Raw genomic sequence first — 19,989 nt, forward strand, 5'->3', positions numbered from 1 at the left:
CTTCATCGAAAGCTGGTAGACGCTCGCTCCCGCCGCCGACGTCGTGGCCATGGAAGCCGCCCTCCGCGCCTTCCACGAGGGCACGCTCCTGAGTTGGTAACCCTCTCTCTCGGTCCATTTCAGAAGTCGCATCTGAGGTTCAGCTGGTAGCGAGTTTCGTCTTGGGTCGTTTGCCACAGCGGGGTACTTGCTTCGCTTGCCACCGAACACCGCCGTCCTCCCGCAGGACTTGGACGACGCCATTGTGGTCGCCGCCCGCGTGCTTGGCCAAGCCTTTGTCGTGAAGTGGACGCGCCACGCGTGGGCAGCGACCAACGCAGCCGTCGTGCAAGAGACTCTACCAGCGTTCGCGCAGCTCGCGTCGCTTCGTCTGCGCTACCCCAGCTATGCGCTGGTGGCACCGTAACGTTAACACTAAGTGCACGGGTCAAGTCGAACTGGAGCGGCTTGTTAGACGTCGACAATCTGTTCGATGGCCTCTTCCGTGTACTTCCAGCCCACCGAGCGCATGTAGCCCGAGAGCACCGCCTTCGACTCGAGGCCGACGCTAAAGCCAATGAGGCCGCGTTCGGCCTCCTTCTTGGCAAAGACGTCGCAGTGCAACGTCGGCACGCGCGGGAGCTCGGCCAGCGGCGTCTCGAGCGAGCAATGGCAGGCGATCGGGTACGTGAGGTTGTCGCCTACGCCCTCCGGTCAGCGGGTGCTACGGCCACGAGAAACGAGGTACCTTGGTGCTGCTCGATCGTCGACGTCGCAGCGGCCGCCATCCACAAGAACGTCGCACGCGGCTCGGGCGTCGAAAAGAGCGAGAGCTGCTCCACGTCGACCGCACCGCCCTAGCCGTTCGGTTGAGAAAATAGCGGCGACAGGCATCTACGACAGACCTTGTCAAAGTCGGCAAGGCGCTCCTTGGAGCAGTTGAGCGGGAAGCGGCGGCTCGGCTGGTCCATTGCCGTTGTGAGGAGTTCCATGTCGATGGGGTTGGACGGCCCCTTAATGGGAATCGCTTGCTTGGCCGGGATCGTATGGGGCACGACGAAGTACAGCGACGACTGCCACACGACCGACTCGTCGTCAAAGAGGTCGGTTTGCACCGTAAACTCAATACCCTCGGGCGTAAACACCTTGCTGATGAGCGCCATGAGGCACTACGATCGATCGATTCAGAGCCATCAGGACAAGACAAGCGCAATGTACGTTGAGCTCTTCGTCGACTGCGATGCGACGCAGCTGCGTCACGTGCAGGCGCTTCCACACCATCGTGTCGACGCGCGTCGGAAAGTGCGAGTTGCCGAGCAGTTGCACCAAGAGGTGGCCGCACAGAATCTACGCGATTAGGATCGCATGGGCTTCCCAACGAGCGCGTACCTGGGGAAACATGAGGGGCACGGCCGTGATGTCCTTGGCCGGCGCGCCCAAGGCCGCCCGCACACTCGAGATTTCCTGGTCCAAAATATAAAACTTGGTCTGCAGCGTCACACGCGGACACGGCTGCAGCATGCGCTCGCGCGAGGTCCAGCCGCGGCGCACATGGCTCGAGATGGCGCAGCGAATCTTAAACTCCTTGGACCCGCGGTCGAGTGGACCTGGCAGCATGGGCAATCTACGCAAGATGATCGATGATGCTACATTCTCGAGCTCGTCGTCGTCGTACTGGCGGAAGAGGTCATGGTCCCATGTCGCCCAGATGAAGACGAACGGAAGGATGAGCGCGACGACCACCATGGGCGCGATGAGCCATGCTTGCTCCATTGTCCTGCGTCCTCTGCCGCAAGCTTGCGATTGCGAGCGTAACGCCAACGGCCACCACCGGTGATTGGGCGACGCCATTTTATCCGGAACATCGCGTCAGCGCTGGCTATCCGGACGCTATCATCGTTCACCGCGCGGAAAGGTCCGCGAAATCGGCGCTGGGCGCTGCGAGGTGATCGCGAATTCTGCCGGATACGCGCGGTCACGTGACCGCCCGTTGCGCAATAGACGTACGGGTGTCCACAGCGCGTCACTGGACCGCAGCGCACGTTGCTGTTGTCGCCAGTCGCGTGCAAGCGCCAAACCCGTTGCAGCTGCGCATCCCCGCCGGTGCGTCCGGATACGGCGCCGCCGTGTCGCAGGGCCGCTGTCACGGACGTTGGCGCGCCATGGCCAGCGAGGTCCAGTGACGGGACCGAGGGGCCGCGGTCGATGCTGCCATGCACGGTGGCAGAGGTCAACGTGTCTCGAAGCACGATCGCGCTCGGTAGGCGACGGCAGCGCGTCGGCGGCTGTCGGGTGACCGTGAAAACCTGGGTTTGGCGCGCCCGTATCCGGATCCTCGGACCTTCTGTGGTTTCAACAAATCGAACTTTGACGTCGAGGAGAGACCAGGGCCAGTGGCAGCAGCAGAAGCAGCAGCAGCAGCGTCGTCAGCCGTACTTCTTCCATGACGATCCACACCGATGTAGAGAAGGACCCGATCCTGCGCCGGCAGTCGACGAGCCGGCGCCAGCTCGGGATCCTGCCCGTGGCGCTCATCACGTATTTCAACGTGTCGGGCGGCCCGTGGGGCAGCGAGCCCATCATCGCGTCGTGCGGGCCACTTATCGGGATCCTCGCGGTCTCGATCTTCCCGTGGATCTGGTGCATGCCATTGGCCCTTGTCTACGCCGAGCTCTTTAGCGCCTTCCCCACCGACTCGAGCTTCTGCACGTGGGTCGGCATGGCCTTTGGCCGCCCCATGGGCTTCCACGTCGGCTACTGGTCGTGGGTCGCCGGCGTCATTGACAATGCAATCTATCCGTGCCTCATTGTCGACTCGCTCTTTGGTCTTCTCAATGGCAACCTCGACGGCGACGGCGGCGACGACGGGATCTCGTTCAGCACCAAGTTTGGTGCACGCGTCGCGATCGCCATCTTGTTTATGATCCCGACCCTCACGAGCATCAAAATGGTCGGCAACACGATGCTCTTCCTTGCCATCATCGTCGCGATGCCCTTCCTCGTCATGGTGTTTGTCGCTATTCCGCAGATCGAGCCGGCCAACTGGTTTGTCATCTCGGACGAGGTATGCTCTCTCGACCTATGCAGGCGATTGACGATGCCTATAGCGCAACTGGACGCAACTCATCAGCGTCCTGTACTGGAACTACTCGGGCTTTGACGCGGCCGGCGCCTACGCGGGCGAGATCCAAGACCCGAAGCGCACGTACCCCAAAGCCATGATGCTCACGGTCGTGCTCATTGCGTTCACGTACATCATCCCGTTCATCGCCATCTCGGGCGCCGACAAGCCTCACTACACGACGTGGACCGACGGCTCGTACTCGCAGATCGCCCAAGGCATTGGCGGTACAAGCCTCATGGGATCCTCGCGCTCAGCGTATTCTAGGCGTCTGGCTCTGCGTCTGGGTACTGATTTCCAACTTTTTCGGCAACCTCGGCTTGTACATTGCCGAGATGACCAAAGACGGGTTCCAGCTGGCGGGCATGGCCGACTCGGGCCTCGCGCCGTCCTTCTTTGCCGTGTACGTGGTGCTACTGCTTTGCTTTCTCGGTGCTCATCCTACGGCGTAGGCGCCATGGCCCCAACGGCGTGCCCCGTCGGTCGATTTTCTTGTCGTTCTCCATCATTGTGGTCATGTGTCTCTTTGACTTTGAGACGATTTTGGGCGTCGACAACTTTCTCAACGCGCTCGCAAGCGTCGTGGAGATTTGCGCCGCCGTGCGCATGCGCTACACGCACCCGGAGATCGACCGTCCGTACAAAGGTATGACGTTCTTTTTGCAGCAAGAAGCACTCACCGCGCTTGGCTAGTCGCGCTCTCGGATCAAAACCTGGCAATCGCCATGGTGCTGCCGCTCTGCGTCGGCTGCTACGTGGTGTGGAACGAGCTGCTCATCAACACGGTGACGCTCGTGCTGTGCACGCTCACGCTCGTCATTGGCGCTATCATGCAGCGCTTCTTGGAACACGCGCACCCGCACACGTTTATGCACGTCTAGCGCCCGCCACTTGCCATGTAAACCAATATATAGCGAGCAACATATCCTACTCTCCCCACTGGGATCGACGCGATGGGAGGACTGCGCTGTTGGCTCCAACGAGCAGCAGCGTATAGTTGTTCGTATTACGCCTCGTCGGCCACGTCAAGAAGCCCAAGAAGGTCCGCGAGCTCGTCTTCGTCGAAGCCCGGCAGCGTCGGGCAGTTGGCGCTCAGCAGCGGCTTGCGCCACGCCGCGAGGTCCGTTGCCTTGCCCTTGGAGACGACCACGATGCGGTTCACGTCTTGCTCGGACGCGCGAAGCTCCAGCACGGGTGACGCGCCAAAGGCGGCGTGCAGCCGCGACAAGACGTCCTTGTACATGGCGCTGGACCGGCACGAGACGTTGAGAAGGAGCACGCCGTGCTCGCGAAGTGCCATGTGCATCGCCTACATACTGGTATGTGGCATCGCAGTTGGGACGTTATTGTATACCGCAAGAGACGACGGCGAAAGGAACGTGAGCGGCGGGCACGTGATCCCGGCCGCCTTCTCGTCGGCCGTCTTGGCATCGACGTCGATCAGAATCGAGTCGTAGGACGCGGGGGCTACGAGCGACATGGGCGGGTTTGTACCGGAAGAGGACGATGCGGTTTACCTGCGGCAGCAAGCACGGCCAAGCCGTCGTCCGTGATGACGTGAAGGTTGCTGTTGGTCATCAAGCCAAAATATGTGGTCGCAATCTCGACGATAGTCGGGTCGAGCTCGACGGCGGTCAGTGCCACCGACGGCATCGTAGCCTGCACGTAGCTGGCGAGCGAGCCGCCGCCGAGACCGACAAGGAGGCTGCGGTGCTTCTCCGTCGCCGCTACCGGATGCAACTCGGTGTGCGTCTTGAGGAGCGCGGCCATGCTCTTGTGGTACTCGAACGCGAGGTACGTCGGGTCAAACCGGACGCGGGTCGACGCCGCCTTCTTCTTCTTGGCCTTGAGCTGCTTGGCTGCACAAAACTCAACATATAGCTCGATCAAGTCGATGCAATATACCTGTGAGCGCGGGCAAGAGCGAAATCTCCGTCTGGATCGTGTTGCTGTTGCTGAGGAAGACGAGCCGGCGGTGGGTCTCGACCTCTTCGATAAAGTAGTCGCCACTGAGCGCCGACGTGCCTTGGGCCACCACCTGGCGCTGACCAAGGCCCTCCTGGACCGTCATGTACGGGATCTTCTCGTTGCGACCCAGACTCTCGGGACTCAGCTCCATGATCTTGGGGTTGAGCTCGAGCTGAACCGCCTCCAAGCTCTCAAACGTATGCGTGCGGCCGAGGCTCACGATAAGGAAGCGCGAGAAACCAGCGCCAGACGCAAGTTCCATCGCGCCCTCCTCGGTCGCAAAGAGGTACTCGTGCTCGCGGCCCTGGGGCACAAGGAAGACGCCGCACGTGCCGTTGGGGCCTTGTGCGTGGACGTCGACGAGGCGGATCGAGTAGCGCGGCGTCGTGTTGAGGCCCGTCGACGCGCTCGTCATGAGCTCGATAACGCGCTGGCGGCCGACGTGGATCTTCTTGAGCTCGAGCTGCGACATGGAGTACCACTGCGTGGCTTCGATCTCGTGGAGAAGCCAGGCCTTGCGCGCACGTGCGTCGCCGTCGTGGAACATCTTGCCGTTGTACTTGACCATCGGCATCGGCGCCGCTTGCTTGGTGCAGACGAGGAAGAAGGGCGTGAACGGCGTGTTGCTCTTGGCGTCCTTGGGGACCTGCAGACACAAGGTGAGTACGTCCATCGCCATGTATGAGGCAGCGTACGTCGAGCACCGAGATCTTGTAGTTGGGAAAGGTCTCGGCGAACGTCGTGAGGAGGTGCTGGATGATAAAGTCCTGGGCCATCGTCACACAAATGTACGAGCCGTTCACGGCCAGCGTGCGGTCGACCTCCTTGAACATCTCGAGCGCGCTCGCCAGCACTAGCCACGAGGTAGGAGGAAGGAGGCGAAGCGAGGAGGAGGCTACCTGGCGCATCATCCGTCGCCATGAGCGCATCCAAAGCGCCCTTGTCCATGATGCAGTCGAAGCTGTCGTTCGCATACGTCATCTTGGTCATGTCCATGACATCCCACGTCATCTTGGGGTGCTTCTGCTTCATCTCGGCAATGACAAGCTCGGAAAAGTCCATGGACGTCATGTGCTTGTAGCCATCCGCCGCCCAGAGCGGACTCAGGTCCGAGTTACCGCAGCCGACGACGAGGATGCGGTCCGACGGCTTGACGAGCGTCTTGAGCACGGGGCGCATGTTGGCGTACTGCCCGTACCATTCGAAGGCCTTCTCCTGGCGCTTGGTGAAGAACTCGTCCCAGTACTCCTTGCGGGCAAAGTCCGAGTGCGTGCGCGGCAGCAGCTCCATGTTGTCGGTCATCGCTATACATTCTCACTGTCAACCTCACGCCGGTGATGGCATCTCTACCTGGACGATCGCGTGCGTGGATTGATGAATGGCTCGTGGCGGCAATCCGGTTCCAGATGTCGAACCGGCTCAAGCGCATCATCGCCACGGCTAACCGCTTAGCATCTTCGGTTATTGTAGTCGTCAATGAGCGGTCGTTTTTCGACGCACTAACCGGTTGCAACGCTAAAATTATCCTGTTGGAATCCGGCTGGCACCCAGAATCGCCCCGCGATCTTTAAAATACACCTCGGTTCAACGACATTAGTTTCGCACATCATTTATTTTGCTTGACTTTTGTATATATTTATTTATGACAGGAGCTTAGCGTCCGTGTTGCTGAGGCGATCGGTATTAAATGGACGAGTGACGAAAGATGACACAAGAGCTTTCCCGATGGACAACAGTGAGAACGCGACGGCGAATGCGTCCTCGATAGCGACGCCGCAGGTACGGCCTTCGCCTGCATGAGCGCCGCCGTAGCCTCGTGGCGTAGGAGACGAGCCCGAAGGCGAGCATGTTCAAATCGGCGCTCCACAAGCTCGGGAAGAAGGAAAAGCACGGCGGCGGGTCGCACTTCCTCCAAGCTGCGTCGGCGTCGACGGGCTTTTTTGGCCGCAAAAAGTCGGCCTCGAGCCAGCACCCGCCGCTGCCCGGCGGCGTCAAGGCCTCGCCGTTTTGCAATGCACAGCTGCCGCCGGTGTGGGCGACGCCGCCGCCGATTCCAAAGGGGCTGCCCGCGACCAAATCGCCGGCCAAAGACGCCGTGGCCTCTGGCCCGGGGCCGCGCAATGCGGCGGGCAACCTGCGCTCGGAGCAGTTTGCGACGCTCCTCAAGAACGACAAGCAAGACTCGGTGGACCTCGAGAAGCTGCGCGAACTCAGCTGGGGCGGTGTGCCCGTCGAGTTTCGACCGCTCGTGTGGAAGCTCCTCTTGAGCTACGTACCGTCGCACAAGGACCGACGCGAGGCCATGCTCCAGCGCAAGCGCGCCGAGTACGGCGAGCTCCTTCGCCAGTTTTACTACATCCCCGACACGGACCGTGGCATGAAGGAGCAGGAAACGCTGCACCAGGTAACCCATGCTCGTCGATGCATTGGCATGCGACCTGACGATAGATTCTCATCGACATTCCGCGCACGAACCCTGGCGTGCCTCTCTTCCAGCACCCGTCGATCCAAAAGGTACCTTGGGTCGAGATCCTGGCGCCTCAACCGTGGGTAGAGCATGGAGCGCGTTCTGTACATTTGGGCGGTGCGCCACCCTGCGTCCGGGTACGTCCAAGGCATCAACGACCTCTTGACGCCGTTTGTGACGGTCTTTCTCTCGGTCTTTGTCGGTATATATTTCGTATTTTGCAGAAATGTCGCACTTCTTACATGACGTGGCCTCGTAGACGACCCGGAGCGGAGCGACTTGAGCAGTGTCTCGGACGAAGCGCTCCAGGAAGTCGAGGCCGATAGCTACTGGTGCCTCACCAAGCTGCTTGACGACATCCAGGTTGACACATTGAAACTTTTGGCACTGCTCACACTGGTATGTAGGACCACTATACGTTTTCACAGCCGGGCTTGCAGCGCATGGTGCAGCGCATGGAAGACCTCGTCAAGCGCTGCGACGCCGACTTGCACACGCACATTGTCGAGACCGAGTCGGTGCAGTTTGTACAGTTTGCGTTTCGCTGGATGAACTGCCTCCTCATGCGCGAATGCCCACTGCACGCGATCATCCGGCTCTGGGACACGTATTTATGCGAGGACAATGGCTTTGAGAACTTCCACGTGTACGTCTGCGCGGCCATCCTCATGACCTTTGGCGACATGCTCAAGGAGATGGAGTTCCAGGACCTCGTGCTCTTCCTCCAGAGCCTCCCGACCAAAGAGTGGGAAGAAGACGACATTGAACCGCTCCTCTCGCGCGCGTACATTCTCCAAACGTACTTTGCCGACGCGCCCAACCACATTCCCCAAGCCAAGCAGCAGTAGCTCGTCACGTTGTTTAAGTCACCAGACCCTTTCTCCAGCGTCGTTAGCTGTCGTCTCGATTCGCACGCCGCGTCGACTTGGAATTACATGAGCTACCCGACTCTCTTCCAGCATTGGCGATGTTCGCCATGACTAAAAAGGACTGGCGCTCTTTGGGCTACTGCGGTGGCGTCTGAACCGGTGGAAGCACCGTGCCTACGGGTACTTCGCCATAAGCGATCGGGCAACGACCGCGCCGTCATCGTCTCGCTATCAAATACACATGTGATCTGGGCATGTCGGAGAGGCGCTTCATGCATCGGTAGATTTGGTGGTGGTTTGGGTCCTCTGCCCCAGACGCCAGATGACTTCAAAGGGTCACGAAATGGCAATTTCGAAACGGCAGTTGATCGATGGGCAGCTACCTCCAGGAGACGCTGCGCTGCAAGGGCACCAAGATCTGCAGCCCGTTCGCCCGCGAGATCAACGGAAAGGAGGTCATCGGATACGTCTCGTCTGGGACGGGCGAAGTGTTTGCCTACTCGGAGGGGAAGCACTCGGCGCTCGCGTACACGGGCGGCGAGCCGTACGGCGCGGTCTTTGACTCGCACGGCAAGGTGCACATCGCTGACTGCGCGCACGCGGCGATTCTGCGCGTCGACCTCGCCAACCACAGCCACCAGCCTGGCATCGTCGTCAAGGTCTACGAGGAAAAGCCTTTTCGCGTCCGCATTTTTGGCTCTGAAAAAATTGCGAAAATGACGTCGTAGGGCCCCAGCAGCATTGCCATTTCGCCGGCCAACACGACGTACTTCACCGACAGCGGGCCGCTCGGCGAGACGACGCTCGAGAACCCGCGGGGTAGCGTCTTTTGCATCGCTGCCAACCCGAGCGGCGGCCAAATTCTCAAGCCGCTGGCGCTAAACTGCCTCGCCCACCCCTGCGCCGTTGCCGTCTCGCCCGACTCGAAGCTCGTGTACGCCTCTTACAATGTGGAAGATCCTTGAACAAGTGCTAGGTACGTGGCCGAGATGATGGCCAACCGCGTCTTGCGCTTCGTCCAGCGCCCGCCCGGGATCTACCACATGTCGGTGTTCTACCAGTTTGCTGGCGGCCTCGGCCCGTCCTGCATCGCGTGCGACACGGCCGGCCGCGTCTACGTCGGGTCCTACGACATGGCCGGTATCCTTTCTTTAGCAAGGCTAGGATTGATGGAGCGAAGGCGCGGACGCTGCGAATGGCCGCATCTACGTGCTCTCGGCGCAAGGCACGCTGGAGCACGTGCTCGAAGTGCCAGGCCAGGAGATCACGGGGCTCTGTGTCGAGTGCGCACTCGAGTTCTTACTGTCAATAGCGTCTCATCCGCCAATATTACTAGGGGCACCCACAAGATGTACGTGACGGAAGCGACGACCAATGCACTGCACTGCATTTCACTGGACGCGATTCTCAAGAGCTAAGAACGTATATACTCGCCTGCACATATCCGCCGCGATCTGTGCCGAACGTTCGGCCGCATATTGTTTGGCGTTCTGCGCGCTTCTCAGCCTCGGAGGCGTGTCTCGAGAGAGCTCGGCGCGGGTGCTCCGACGAGCATCTCGGAGTAGAGGTCGTGGTCCCACTCTTTGAGTAGCTGGATCGCGCGGGATGTGTCGGCTACGAAAACCAGACGACGGCGACAAAGATACACTTTCAGAAAGGTTGCGCGCGTATCCGGACAATCCACAGTCTATCCGGACTCGCCGGCATGTGCAAGCTCAGAAATAGACTGATGACGGCCGCGATGCAGCGCGCTGCGCATTTGGCCGACGACGCCGACGACGACGACGACGACGAGCTGCGCCTCGCGTTCTTATCGCCGATGGCAACGGCGAGCGCCCGGCCGCAGAACCCGGTCGTGAGCCTCCTCGAAGCCGCGCAGTCGCCCCGGCCCGTCCAGCTCGTGAATACGACGCTGCTCAAGAAGCGCAAGTACGACATGATCGTCAAGCCTGTGCCAAAGCGAGTTGGCCCACCGAGCCACGAGTGGCGACCATCGCTGCTACCCGAGATCGACCAACCGCCACCCTCGCCATCATCTTCCTGCTGCAGCTACGTCGAGACGCAGACTAAGTTTAGCCGCCTTGCGCTGGGCAGCGACCCGCCCTAACTACTTCGACCGCTTGTAGGTGTTGTACAAAGACAATCGTGTTTCTATTTACATGGCCGCAATGTCTTTGAAGAGCACAACGATGGCCGTGACGTTGTCTCTTGAGCCTTGCGTGCCGATCGCATACTCGACGAGCGCCTACAAGCCGTCGCATGATGATGACACTTGGCAACATGAAGCCATCTACCTCGACGGTGCGCTGGACGTCGCCGCCTTTGCGCAGCTGGGTTCTAGTGCCATGAACGTTAGGTTTCGTGGTCGGAACAGACGCCTACGTGACAAAGTCGACGGCTTCTTGGTCTTCAAACACGTCAAAGAGGCCGTCGCTGCCCAGCAATAAAAAATCTGCCTCGTCTACACGCCTCAATGAGGCGGTTAAGCAAGGACGAGGACGTACCCGTGACATCACTCGTCGTCACTTCAGGCGTCGCAATGACCAATGGCCCTTTCAGGATCTCATTCGGGTTCACGACCGGCTGCTCGACGCCAAACTCGTCTTCGAGGCGCTGCATGCCAACATAAACACAAAATACATCAAAGGCTGGCGTACCAGGCTCGACTGGCTGCCATGCGTGTCGTACGTCTTGAACTCGCAGTCGCCAAAGGCCCGCGACACGGCCAGCTCGCCCATAATGCGTCTACAGGTGACAAATCGTCTTGTCGATATCGCTGATGCGACGAAGGTACCCGTGGATGATAAAGCCTCCCGTGTCTCGAATCCGCTGGGCTTCGTCCGGTCTACGGCCGCTTGAGAATCGTAGTGCGTTGGGAATGGTACCTCGAGGGCTTGTGGTCGTTAGAGAGCCGGACGGCCGCGCCATTTCGGCTCAGGACCGTACGCGAGTCACCGACGTTCGCAACGTACATGCGGCGACCAGCAATAAAGACCGTGGTAGCTGTACTGCCTGCTTGCGGTCGGTCCGACTCCTATCTCAAAATGGTAAAATGAATCCATCTTTCGAGTCAAATGGAACCTGGAGAAACGCCGCGTCCGTCTGTTCAAAGGCCGTCGTAAGGCTCTACGAGTCCGGCAATGAGCGCAAGTGGCGGCGGTGCATGGAGAGCGCACCGCGATAATGATAGCGTCCACGTCTGTCGCATTGGAGAGATCGACGTCGGCTGTTCGCATCTATCATGACGTCAACCTTGCCCATCACGCAGCATCATCAAGCACCTGTAGCTCGCTGATAATGTGCTTGTGCAGTTGGTCGTGGAGGTAGTGCGAGGCTTCGAGCCCGCCTAAGGACACACATTTCTCCTCGTCGCTGCTGTCTGAATGGACGCCCAATGTTCGTACCGTGACCATCAAAGACACCGAAAAAAGACTGTGGGGCGTAGCCAGCTTTGGAGAGCGCTGCAATGTTCATATCCTACCTCCCAGCTGCCGACGCCGACCCACGCACAGCATGGACATACCTGGATGAGCGAGTGCGCGTCTTCCATGTGCTTTCGGCAGCCCATGTTGTCGTTGACGCCGTAGTCGAACCTACGCATCCTTGCAGCTACAGATATTTTCTGAGCAAAAAGGAATACCGACCGGTTCACAGACAAGCAGGTTTGGGAGACGAGGATGTGGTCGCCAATCTCAAGACGGTACGGGTCTGCGTACGCGCCGCAGAGCTTCATGAACGTGCCGTTGGTGGACCCAACGTCGTGGACGTAGAAGCGTCCGTCGGCGGGGTCGCACCAGATGGACGCGTGGCGCCGCGAGAGCTCGCCGTCGCCTGCATATCGGCATGAGCGTCAGCAAGAGCGAGGCACGGTAGGCAGTACCCGTGTGGATGGTGTTGTCGGCGGATCGGCCTATGGTCGCGCCACGCCCGTCCACGTCGTACGTGTTGCCGACGAGCTTCCCGGAGAGGACCTTGAGGCGCAGCGAGGACGGGCCGAGTGCCATGACTTCAATATCCGACTTGCCAGCGCGGAACTGGCACCCGAGCGAGAGCGGCCACTGTGTCTTGGACGCATGGTCGTCGAGGCTCACGGGGCTCAGGCGAATGTATGTGGCGTTCGTGCCGTCGTTGCCGTTCGTGATATAGAACCCGGGTCCATGCAACGGATGCACGGCGTGGCTCACGACGGCGTGGTTGAGGTCGGTCATGTACTTGTCGGCGGGAATACTGACGACGTTGGCGGGCTTGCGGCCAATGCCACAGCCCCGAGGGTCCTGCGTCACGACGAACGACGTGCGCACGTCCTCATCTGTATGGATGGTCATCTTGAGTACAATGTTGTGGCTCAATGGCGGCTTCCCGATGCCGGGCAAGTCGCTAAGGTCGAGCTCCGACTCGCTCGGCCTACGCCACCTTAGACGCCAGTATGGCAACGAATGCATACCGAGAGACGCGAGAGACGCCAGAGTGGCGGCGCGGAATGAACTGGGGCCGCTTTGCTCCCGAGACGGGCGCTACAGCGACCGCGATACGTCCGCGTTCATGGACCATCGATCGTACCTCGCGGCTGGAGCTTGATGGTCGACGAGCGTCGCTTCTTCATCTCGGCGTCCATTGGGATCGCGACTATGAGTCATACATGAGCGAGGTACGTAGAGGAGGAAGGAAGCAGACCGAGGGTCTCGGGTGGCGGCGCGACGAGGCCGAGCGCCGGCTCGAGGTCGAGGACGACCGACTTGGTCGACGGCGGGGGCGGGGCCGACATGCTCGGTCCAAAGCTCGCGGTTGAAAAATTAAAAACCGTTGCCTATACCACACAGCATACAGAAGCCAAGACAAATCCCAGCTGGCCGCCCGTAGAAGTGCTGCACACGCCGCCATATCTTGGCGCTCGCGACGACGTCGTTCTGTTGCAGCAGCTGCCTCCTCCTCGTCTCCTTCCCAGTACCGTTGGGCGATGGCTGTGTCTGAGCGAAGCCAGTGCTGTAGTAGAGCGTGGAGCTTGCAGCTTAGAGCTTAGAGCTTAGAGCTTAGAGCTTAGAGCTTAGAGCTTAGAGCTTAGAGCTGCTTAGAGCTTAGAGCTTAGAGGTGTATCAGAGCTTGGAGCTACCCTAGGAGCTGAGAGCTGTCCGAGGAAGCTTGGGCTGCGGGTCGCTCGTCGCAGGTCCAGCTGCTGCTGCTTCGGGATCGAAAATTCAAACCAAATATTGGGGCCTATCAAATATTGACCCACGTCATCGATCCACATAGAGTGGGAGGTGCAAACTCAAACTCAAACTCAACGCAGCAACCAAATACGCATTGCTGCGTGGGCGTCGGTGTGCAGGACAGGCCCTCCGTCGAGCCACGAGGAAGCATGCACGTGGTGCTCTGCATAAATCTCTCAGGGGACCAGGCTTTTGGTCCTCGAACAGCCGAGGAATTGGGAATGAACAAGGAAGACACTTCAAGTGAGAATAGCATGCGAAACTCAAAATCTACTTTAAGTACAAACTAAACTACGACCAGCGTCATCCGTTTAACGGACGAGGCGCTCAAGGACGCGCTTCTTCTCCTCCAACTCACGGAGCGTGGCATCCTCGTGGTCCTCGAGCCACTCGCGGGCCTCACGGATCGTGTTCTCGGCGGCGGCGTCACCCTTCTCGCGGGTGAGCTCGAGCGCGCGGTAGATGAAGCTCTCGAGCGAGTTGCGGGCCTCGATCTTCTTGAGGGCCTCGGCATCTTCCTTCTTGAACTTCTCGGCCTCTTCGACCATGCGGTCGATGTCAGCCTGGCTCAGGCGGCCGTGGTTGTTCGAGATCGTCGTCTCGGCCTTGGCGTTCGTCTTCTTGTCGCGGGCCGACACGTTGAGGATACCGTTGGCATCGATCTCGAACGTGACTTCGACCTGCGGCTCGCCGCGCTTGGCGCGCTCAAGGCCCGAGATCGTGAACTCGCCGAGCTTGTTGTTGTGGTCCACGCAGGCGCGCTCGCCTTCGTAGATGACAACGTTCACCTGGGTCTGGTAGTCCGACTCCGTGGTGTAGACACGCGTCTTCTTGATCGGGATGGCCGTGTTGCGCTTGATGAGCACCGACATGACGCGGCCGACCGTCTCAATACCGAGCGAGAGCGGCGTCACATCGACGAGGAGGAGCGAGTTCGTGGCGTCGTTGCGAATGCCCGAGAGGATGGCACCCTGGACGGCAGCACCGTACGCGACGGCCTCATCCGGGTTGATCGACTTCGAGAGCTCCTTGCCGCCAAAGACAGCCGAGAGCATGTTCTGCACCTTGGGGATACGCGTGGAACCACCGACAAGGACGAGCTCCGTAATCTCCTCCGGCTTCATCTTGGCGTCGGCAAGCACCTTGAGGACGGTCTCCTCCGTGCGCTTGAAGCACTCTTCGTTGAGCGACTCGAACTTGGCGCGCGTCATCGTCGACGAGAAGTCAACACCCTCGAAGAGCGAGTCGACTTCAATGGCAGCCGACGTCGTCGTGGAAAGCATGCGCTTGGCCGACTCGCAGGCCGTGCGAAGACGGCGCATCGAGCGAGCCGACGACGTAGGGTCAAGGCCCTTGTTCTTGCGCTTGAACTCCGTGACGAGGAAGTCGACCATGTTCGAGTCGAAATCTTCACCACCGAGATGCGTGTCACCGCCCGTCGACTTGACTTCGAAGATGCCGTTCTCGATCGAGAGGATCGACACATCGAAGGTACCACCACCGAGATCGAAGATGAGGATGTTGGCCTTGTTGCCGTCCGAGCCGGCGTTCGTGTCCAAGCCGTACGCGAGGGCGGCGGCCGTGGGCTCATTGATGATACGCTTGACGTCGAGGCCAGCAATGGCACCGGCATCCTTCGTCGACTGACGCTGCTGGTCGTTGAAGTAAGCAGGGACCGTGACGACAGCCTGCTTGATCTCCTGGCCGAGGTAGTTCTCCGCCGTCTCCTTCATGCGCGTAAGGACCATCGACGAGATCTCCTCGGGCGTGAAGCGCTTGTCCTCGCCCTTGAACGAGACCTGGATGAGCGGCTTGTCCTCATCACCCTCGACAATCTTGAACGGGAAGTGAGCAGCGTCCTTCTTGACGATCGGGTCCGAGAAAGCGCGACCAATGATACGCTTGGCGTCGAAGACCGTGTTCGTGGCGTTCGAGGCAGCCTGGAGCTTGGCGGCGTCACCGATGAGGCGCTCCGACTCGTTGAAAGCGACCCACGACGGCGTCGTGCGGTTACCTTCGCTGTTGGCAATGATCTCGACCTGGCCGTCCTTCCAGACACCGACGCACGAGTACGTCGTACCGAGATCGATACCGATCACCTCCGAGAAACCACGCTCGGCGCGCTTGGCACGCTCCTCACGCTCGGCACGGGCCTTGTTGATCTTGTCCTCGATCTCCATGCGCTTCATCTTGCGCGTGGCGTCGTCCATCTCGACACCCGAGGCCTCTTCCTCGAGCACCTGGTACGCAGCCTGCGCCTGCGTGAGGCCGGCCTGGAGCTGCTTGTTGCCCTTGTCGACCGTCAAGCCCTTGGTGTAGGCCTGGACAGCCTTCTGGTACGACTTGATAAAGTAGTACGCGGCACCGAGACGGGCGTAACCCTTGCCCCACTTGGCGTCGATCTCAATGCACTTGTTGGCATCGGCCATCGCCTGCGCGGCGTTGCCGGCGCTCAAGTACGCGGCCGAGCGGTTCGAGTAGTAGATGTGGTTCTCCGGCTCGAACGCGATGGCGGCCGTGAACTCCTTGATGGCCGTGGCGTGGTCGCCGGCGGCGTACGCCGCGTTACCGCGGTTCTTGGCGTCCGTGCCAGCGGCGACGCGCTCTTCGGCAGAGAGGTTGGCATGGGCGTCCTTCGTGGACTTGCCGGCGCGACGACGTTGAGGGGCCATGGTGTTTCTTGCAAGGCGAATTGCGAAATGAATCGTGGCCAGCGCTCGGCCGTTTTCCGGATTCCGTTTTTAATTACGGCCGCGCGCGATGCTATCGCAATGAAATACGCGGCTATTTTAATGACCACGACATAGTAAGGCCGAGAGAAGCGACGCCAAATGCAATGAAATGCAAGCGTTCAAACGAGGCGTTATTTAAATACGCGCTGATGAGTGTCAACGGACGATATCCGGATACGCCTCCGCACCAAGGCCTGATTTGGCGCTGGCCAAGAATGCGAGACCCGTTCCAGACCATCCTTTTTTCTGGCCCGCCACAGGCCGTCGTTCCGCACCTCTGATTGGCCAATCTGGGGATCTGTGACAAAGCGCGCATGTGATTGGCTCCGGCCGGTGCCGACTTGCGCGGGCGGCTGGAAAAGTCCTCGTTTCGCAAGTGTTTAATACACGCGGCGTTTTGTACGCAGACAGAGCGGCTACGATCCCCGACGTACGCGTCAGAACAGCGCATTGCTCGAGCGATGCCAGTCCTCGGAGAAGCCGCGAGGTGTCTCCAAGATGCAACAGCGTTCTTGACGGAGGCGATGGCGGTGGTTGGGCTGCCTCGGTTGTGTGTGTATGGTCAAAGTACCACGCCATGCACCAGACACAGTCGTTGGCGCAGGAGGATGAAGTATGACGGGATGCGTGTCATCGAGGATCACAGACGCGACGTTTATGGTTGGAGCAGGTATACATAGCGAGCGCATGAAATAGCTGCAGTCCACGCTATTTCGAGAGTCAAACGCTTGTGCAGTATCGCTTGGACGTCCAAGCGTGTATGTCTTACGAGCTCCTGAAACGGATGCAAGCGTTATCGGGGTGCAAATGCATCGGAAACGGAGTGGGTGGTTTGATCTAAATCGAGCACGTCGAGCTTCTGCTGCTTCGTCCGCTCAAGTCTCGCCACGTTTGGCCTATTGGCGACTCGTGCAAAACGCTCATGTCGTGCTATCCCCTCGTCTAGCGTGGCAGCGCTTATACAAGCGCGAGTTCAGGTCACTTAATGGTATGTCAACGTCGATTTTGCTAATCAGAATGTACGCGTCGACCACCATTTTCTCTATAGTTCTCATTCTTCTACTAGAACCGATCTGCGGGATGGATCTCTCCGTACGCAGCTCACTCCCAACGACCAAGTGCTTGCAACTCCCACGCATTCCGACATAGCGCTATATATGCGAAATCTTTGAATTAGTGTTTGCTAACTGGTTGAAGTACCGAGTAGCCTTCGGGCATGCCTGTGCATCACAGTGCAAGGTGCAGACTCGGCCCATCGAGGTTTGAGTGCAGAACGGTCACTTCCCCAGGTACTTCAAAGTCCATTGAACACCAACTGCGATAACTAGATCTGCGTGTTATCCCAATAAAGTTCATCGTAGGTGGATCTTTTGGATCTTTTTGCGAGGTATGATCGATGTACGTCAAGAATGTTGTGCTACAACCCAGCAGTTGGACCACGATGGTGATGGCACTGGGTGCGCCACTGCTATCGCGAGAAGAAGGCGCGCCGAAACCTCAATCGGGTCCCTCGCATTCGTCCTACTGATAAGACATGACGCAACTTACGGTAATAGACCTCTCCAACACATACGAGGTATCGACATCACGCGTGTCATTTGATCGTTGGTTGTGGTGTATGAAATGACTGTGGTCCCGGCTTCAGTAATTTCAGGTCATTGTTGAGGTTAGTCGCCGCCTCCAATGCACTCAGGTAGCGTCCTGGTAGAGGTGCACCGAAATCACTGAAATAGAAACTACAGTCGTAAAAGAGCACATGGAGTGATGATGATTACCCATCCTTATCGTTGAATATCATTCCACAGATGTACACAATTGTCCTTCACGACAAATTAAAATACACAAGTACTTGCTGGTACATGCATAACCGTTGCACTGAGATTGTACAGCGTCTCTTTCTCCGTCGCTTGAGGTTTGGCGCCGCTTCAACGAGGGTTCAATCGCTACCTTCAACAACACCCTTTCCTGGTTTGATGCGCATGAAAACAACATGTATCAAACACATCGCGGCAACATTGCATGTTTTAAACACACACTTCAACCGACCCCAATCAACGCATTTAAATGGGTTCAACAAAATGCGATACAAACCACAAGTGATACAAGCACCCAATTGGCGCGCGAAAAGAAGTACGGTCCCACCCTGCCACGCTCTCTTTCGGGTATGTCCTATTCTCAGCCGCCAAACATCCTGGTTTCAAAAACCACGTGGGAACTTTGGGAATTGGTGGTCATGGCGAAGGCAAGTCGACCACCGATTTCGACCGGCGCGCGCGCCATGACACCCATTTTGACATTTTTGGTCACCAAAAGACATGGCTCCTCAACGTCGTCGCGCCGGCAAGTCCACGAAGGACGCCCATGCCAACCTCTCTGCCGAAGAGCGCGTCGCCGCTGGCACGGACGCCAAGAACCGCGGTAACGCGGCGTACGCCGCCGGCGACCACGCCACGGCCATCAAGGAGTTCACGGCCGCCATCGCGTTCGAGCCGGAGAACCACATCTACTACTCGAACCGCTCGGCCGCGTACTTGAGCGCCGGCAACGCCGCGCAGGCGATGGCCGATGCCAACAAGTGCATTGAGATCGACGCCAAGTGGGGCAAGGGTTACGCCCGTCTCGGTGCCGCGTACTACTTTATCAAGTCGTACCAGAAGGCTGTCCAGGCCTACACCAAGGGCTTGACGGTCGACAAGGGCAACAAGCAGCTCCAGGCCGGCCTCACGCAGGCGCAGGCCGCGTACCAGGTGCTCGAGGAAGAGGCCTCGGGTGTCGAGATGGACGACGCCACGCGCAAGATGAAGCGCATGGAGATCGAGGACAAGATCAACAAGGCCCGTGCCGAGCGTGAGGAGCGTGCCAAGCGCGCCGAGCGTGGTTTCTCCGAGGTGATCGGTATCGATCTCGGTACGACGTACTCGTGCGTCGGTGTCTGGAAGGACGGCCAGGTCGAGATCATTGCCAACAGCGAAGGTAACCGCACGACGCCGTCGTGGGTCGCTTTCAACGAAGCCGAACGCCTCATCGGCGACGCCGCCAAGCTCCAGGCTGCCTCGAACGCCACGAACACGGTCTTCGACGCCAAGCGTATCATTGGTCGCGCTTTCTCGGACCCGATCGTCAAGAAGGACGCTGCTCACTTCCCGTTCAAGATCGTCGAGGGTGATGAGGACAAGCCGCTCATCCAGGTCTCGTTCAAGGGCGAGGACAAGCGCTTCACGCCCGAGGAGATCTCGTCGATGGTCCTTACCCGCATGAAGGAGACGGCGGAGAACTACCTCGGCCAGGAGATCAAGCAGGCTGTCGTCACGGTCCCTGCGTACTTCAACGACCAGCAGCGTCAGTCGACGAAGGATGCCGGTGCCATTGCTGGCCTCGACGTCAAGCGCATCATCAACGAGCCCACGGCCGCCGCCCTCGCGTACGGCTTGGACACGAACGCCGGCTCGGACGGCAACAAGGCCAACATCCTCATCTTCGATCTCGGTGGTGGTACCTTCGATGTGTCGATCCTCTCGATCGAGAACGGCATCTTCGAAGTCAAGTCGACGGGCGGTGACACGCATCTCGGTGGTGAAGATTTCGACTCGAACATGGTCGACTTCCTCGTCACGGAGTTCAAGCGCAAGAACAAGGGCCTTGACCC

At 59.2% G+C, this 19,989-nt stretch overlaps 10 protein-coding genes across 11 annotated transcripts in view; 6 read left to right on the top strand and 4 right to left on the bottom strand.

Annotated features, from left to right (window-relative positions):
- The first annotated feature begins 44 nt into the window (after positions 1 to 44).
- On the top strand, positions 45 to 467 carry SDRG_05769 (hypothetical protein). The gene is made up of 2 exons (XM_008611503.1): positions 45 to 96; positions 151 to 467. The coding sequence occupies exons 1-2, from the start codon at positions 50 to 52 to the stop codon at positions 404 to 406; spliced, it is 303 nt and encodes a 100-aa protein (XP_008609725.1). The 5' UTR covers positions 45 to 49; the 3' UTR covers positions 407 to 467.
- SDRG_05770 (hypothetical protein) lies at positions 451 to 1,752 on the bottom strand (the record flags this gene model as incomplete). The annotated part of the gene is made up of 6 exons (XM_008611504.1): positions 451 to 680; positions 728 to 836; positions 885 to 1,148; positions 1,198 to 1,326; positions 1,369 to 1,603; positions 1,655 to 1,752. The coding sequence occupies 6 exons, from the start codon at positions 1,750 to 1,752 to the stop codon at positions 451 to 453; spliced, it is 1,065 nt and encodes a 354-aa protein (XP_008609726.1).
- A 423-nt stretch (positions 1,753 to 2,175) lies between these two features.
- SDRG_05771 (hypothetical protein) lies at positions 2,176 to 4,030 on the top strand. The gene is made up of 5 exons (XM_008611505.1): positions 2,176 to 3,043; positions 3,087 to 3,327; positions 3,368 to 3,503; positions 3,553 to 3,746; positions 3,794 to 4,030. Exons 1-5 carry the CDS (start codon positions 2,423 to 2,425, stop codon positions 3,979 to 3,981), a joined length of 1,380 nt encoding a protein of 459 aa, XP_008609727.1. The 5' UTR covers positions 2,176 to 2,422; the 3' UTR covers positions 3,982 to 4,030.
- A 76-nt stretch (positions 4,031 to 4,106) lies between these two features.
- Positions 4,107 to 6,500, bottom strand: SDRG_05772 (hypothetical protein; the record flags this gene model as incomplete). The annotated part of the gene is made up of 7 exons (XM_008611506.1): positions 4,107 to 4,409; positions 4,455 to 4,567; positions 4,618 to 4,959; positions 5,006 to 5,714; positions 5,764 to 5,921; positions 5,968 to 6,372; positions 6,419 to 6,500. The coding sequence occupies 7 exons, from the start codon at positions 6,498 to 6,500 to the stop codon at positions 4,107 to 4,109; spliced, it is 2,112 nt and encodes a 703-aa protein (XP_008609728.1).
- Positions 6,501 to 6,791: 291 nt separating this feature from the next.
- On the top strand, positions 6,792 to 8,480 carry SDRG_05773 (hypothetical protein; the record flags this gene model as incomplete). The annotated part of the gene is made up of 6 exons (XM_008611507.1): positions 6,792 to 6,847; positions 6,894 to 7,472; positions 7,517 to 7,582; positions 7,623 to 7,737; positions 7,795 to 7,898; positions 7,943 to 8,480. Coding segments are annotated over 6 exons (1,361 nt in total), but the record flags the coding sequence as incomplete, so codon positions are not given.
- Positions 8,481 to 8,767: 287 nt separating this feature from the next.
- Positions 8,768 to 9,963, top strand: SDRG_05774 (hypothetical protein). Its single transcript, XM_008611508.1, has 5 exons — positions 8,768 to 9,087; positions 9,133 to 9,338; positions 9,381 to 9,544; positions 9,585 to 9,687; positions 9,741 to 9,963. The coding sequence occupies exons 1-5, from the start codon at positions 8,776 to 8,778 to the stop codon at positions 9,820 to 9,822; spliced, it is 867 nt and encodes a 288-aa protein (XP_008609730.1). The 5' UTR covers positions 8,768 to 8,775; the 3' UTR covers positions 9,823 to 9,963.
- A 146-nt stretch (positions 9,964 to 10,109) lies between these two features.
- SDRG_05775 (hypothetical protein) lies at positions 10,110 to 10,511 on the top strand (the record flags this gene model as incomplete). Its single annotated transcript, XM_008611509.1, has 1 exon — positions 10,110 to 10,511. The coding sequence occupies one exon, from the start codon at positions 10,110 to 10,112 to the stop codon at positions 10,509 to 10,511; it is 402 nt and encodes a 133-aa protein (XP_008609731.1).
- Positions 10,512 to 10,525: 14 nt separating this feature from the next.
- Positions 10,526 to 13,263, bottom strand: SDRG_05776. 2 transcript variants are annotated; one of them, XM_008611511.1, is made up of 17 exons: positions 13,079 to 13,263; positions 12,965 to 13,030; positions 12,849 to 12,918; positions 12,285 to 12,808; positions 12,049 to 12,235; positions 11,928 to 11,997; positions 11,809 to 11,881; positions 11,686 to 11,750; positions 11,581 to 11,640; positions 11,486 to 11,530; positions 11,290 to 11,438; positions 11,199 to 11,249; positions 11,062 to 11,149; positions 10,909 to 11,017; positions 10,787 to 10,865; positions 10,699 to 10,741; positions 10,526 to 10,649 (listed from the first exon to the last, which is right to left on the bottom strand). In XM_008611511.1, the coding sequence occupies exons 1-17, from the start codon at positions 13,167 to 13,169 to the stop codon at positions 10,560 to 10,562; spliced, it is 1,860 nt and encodes a 619-aa protein (XP_008609733.1). In that variant the 5' UTR covers positions 13,170 to 13,263; the 3' UTR covers positions 10,526 to 10,559. The 2 variants fall into 2 exon arrangements, with proteins under 2 accessions (XP_008609733.1, XP_008609732.1); XM_008611510.1 differs by having other exon boundaries at positions 10,699 to 10,865.
- A 563-nt stretch (positions 13,264 to 13,826) lies between these two features.
- Positions 13,827 to 16,307, bottom strand: SDRG_05777 (heat shock 70kDa protein 1/8). Its single transcript, XM_008611512.1, has one exon. The coding sequence runs from the start codon at positions 16,281 to 16,283 to the stop codon at positions 13,923 to 13,925; it is 2,361 nt and encodes a 786-aa protein (XP_008609734.1). The 5' UTR covers positions 16,284 to 16,307; the 3' UTR covers positions 13,827 to 13,922.
- Positions 16,308 to 18,578: 2,271 nt separating this feature from the next.
- The window catches only part of SDRG_05778 (hypothetical protein), a 2,490-nt gene continuing 1,079 nt past the window's right edge, over positions 18,579 to 19,989 (top strand). The window contains exon 1 of the mRNA XM_008611513.1: positions 18,579 to 19,939. Within this exon, the coding sequence (XP_008609735.1) occupies positions 18,659 to 19,939 (1,281 nt within the window). The 5' untranslated portion in view covers positions 18,579 to 18,658. The remainder of the gene's footprint in view (positions 19,940 to 19,989) is intronic.

This window comes from Saprolegnia diclina (assembly GCF_000281045.1).
Source record: "Saprolegnia diclina VS20 unplaced genomic scaffold supercont1.15, whole genome shotgun sequence".
Lineage (NCBI taxonomy): Eukaryota > Oomycota > Saprolegniomycetes > Saprolegniales > Saprolegniaceae > Saprolegnia > Saprolegnia diclina.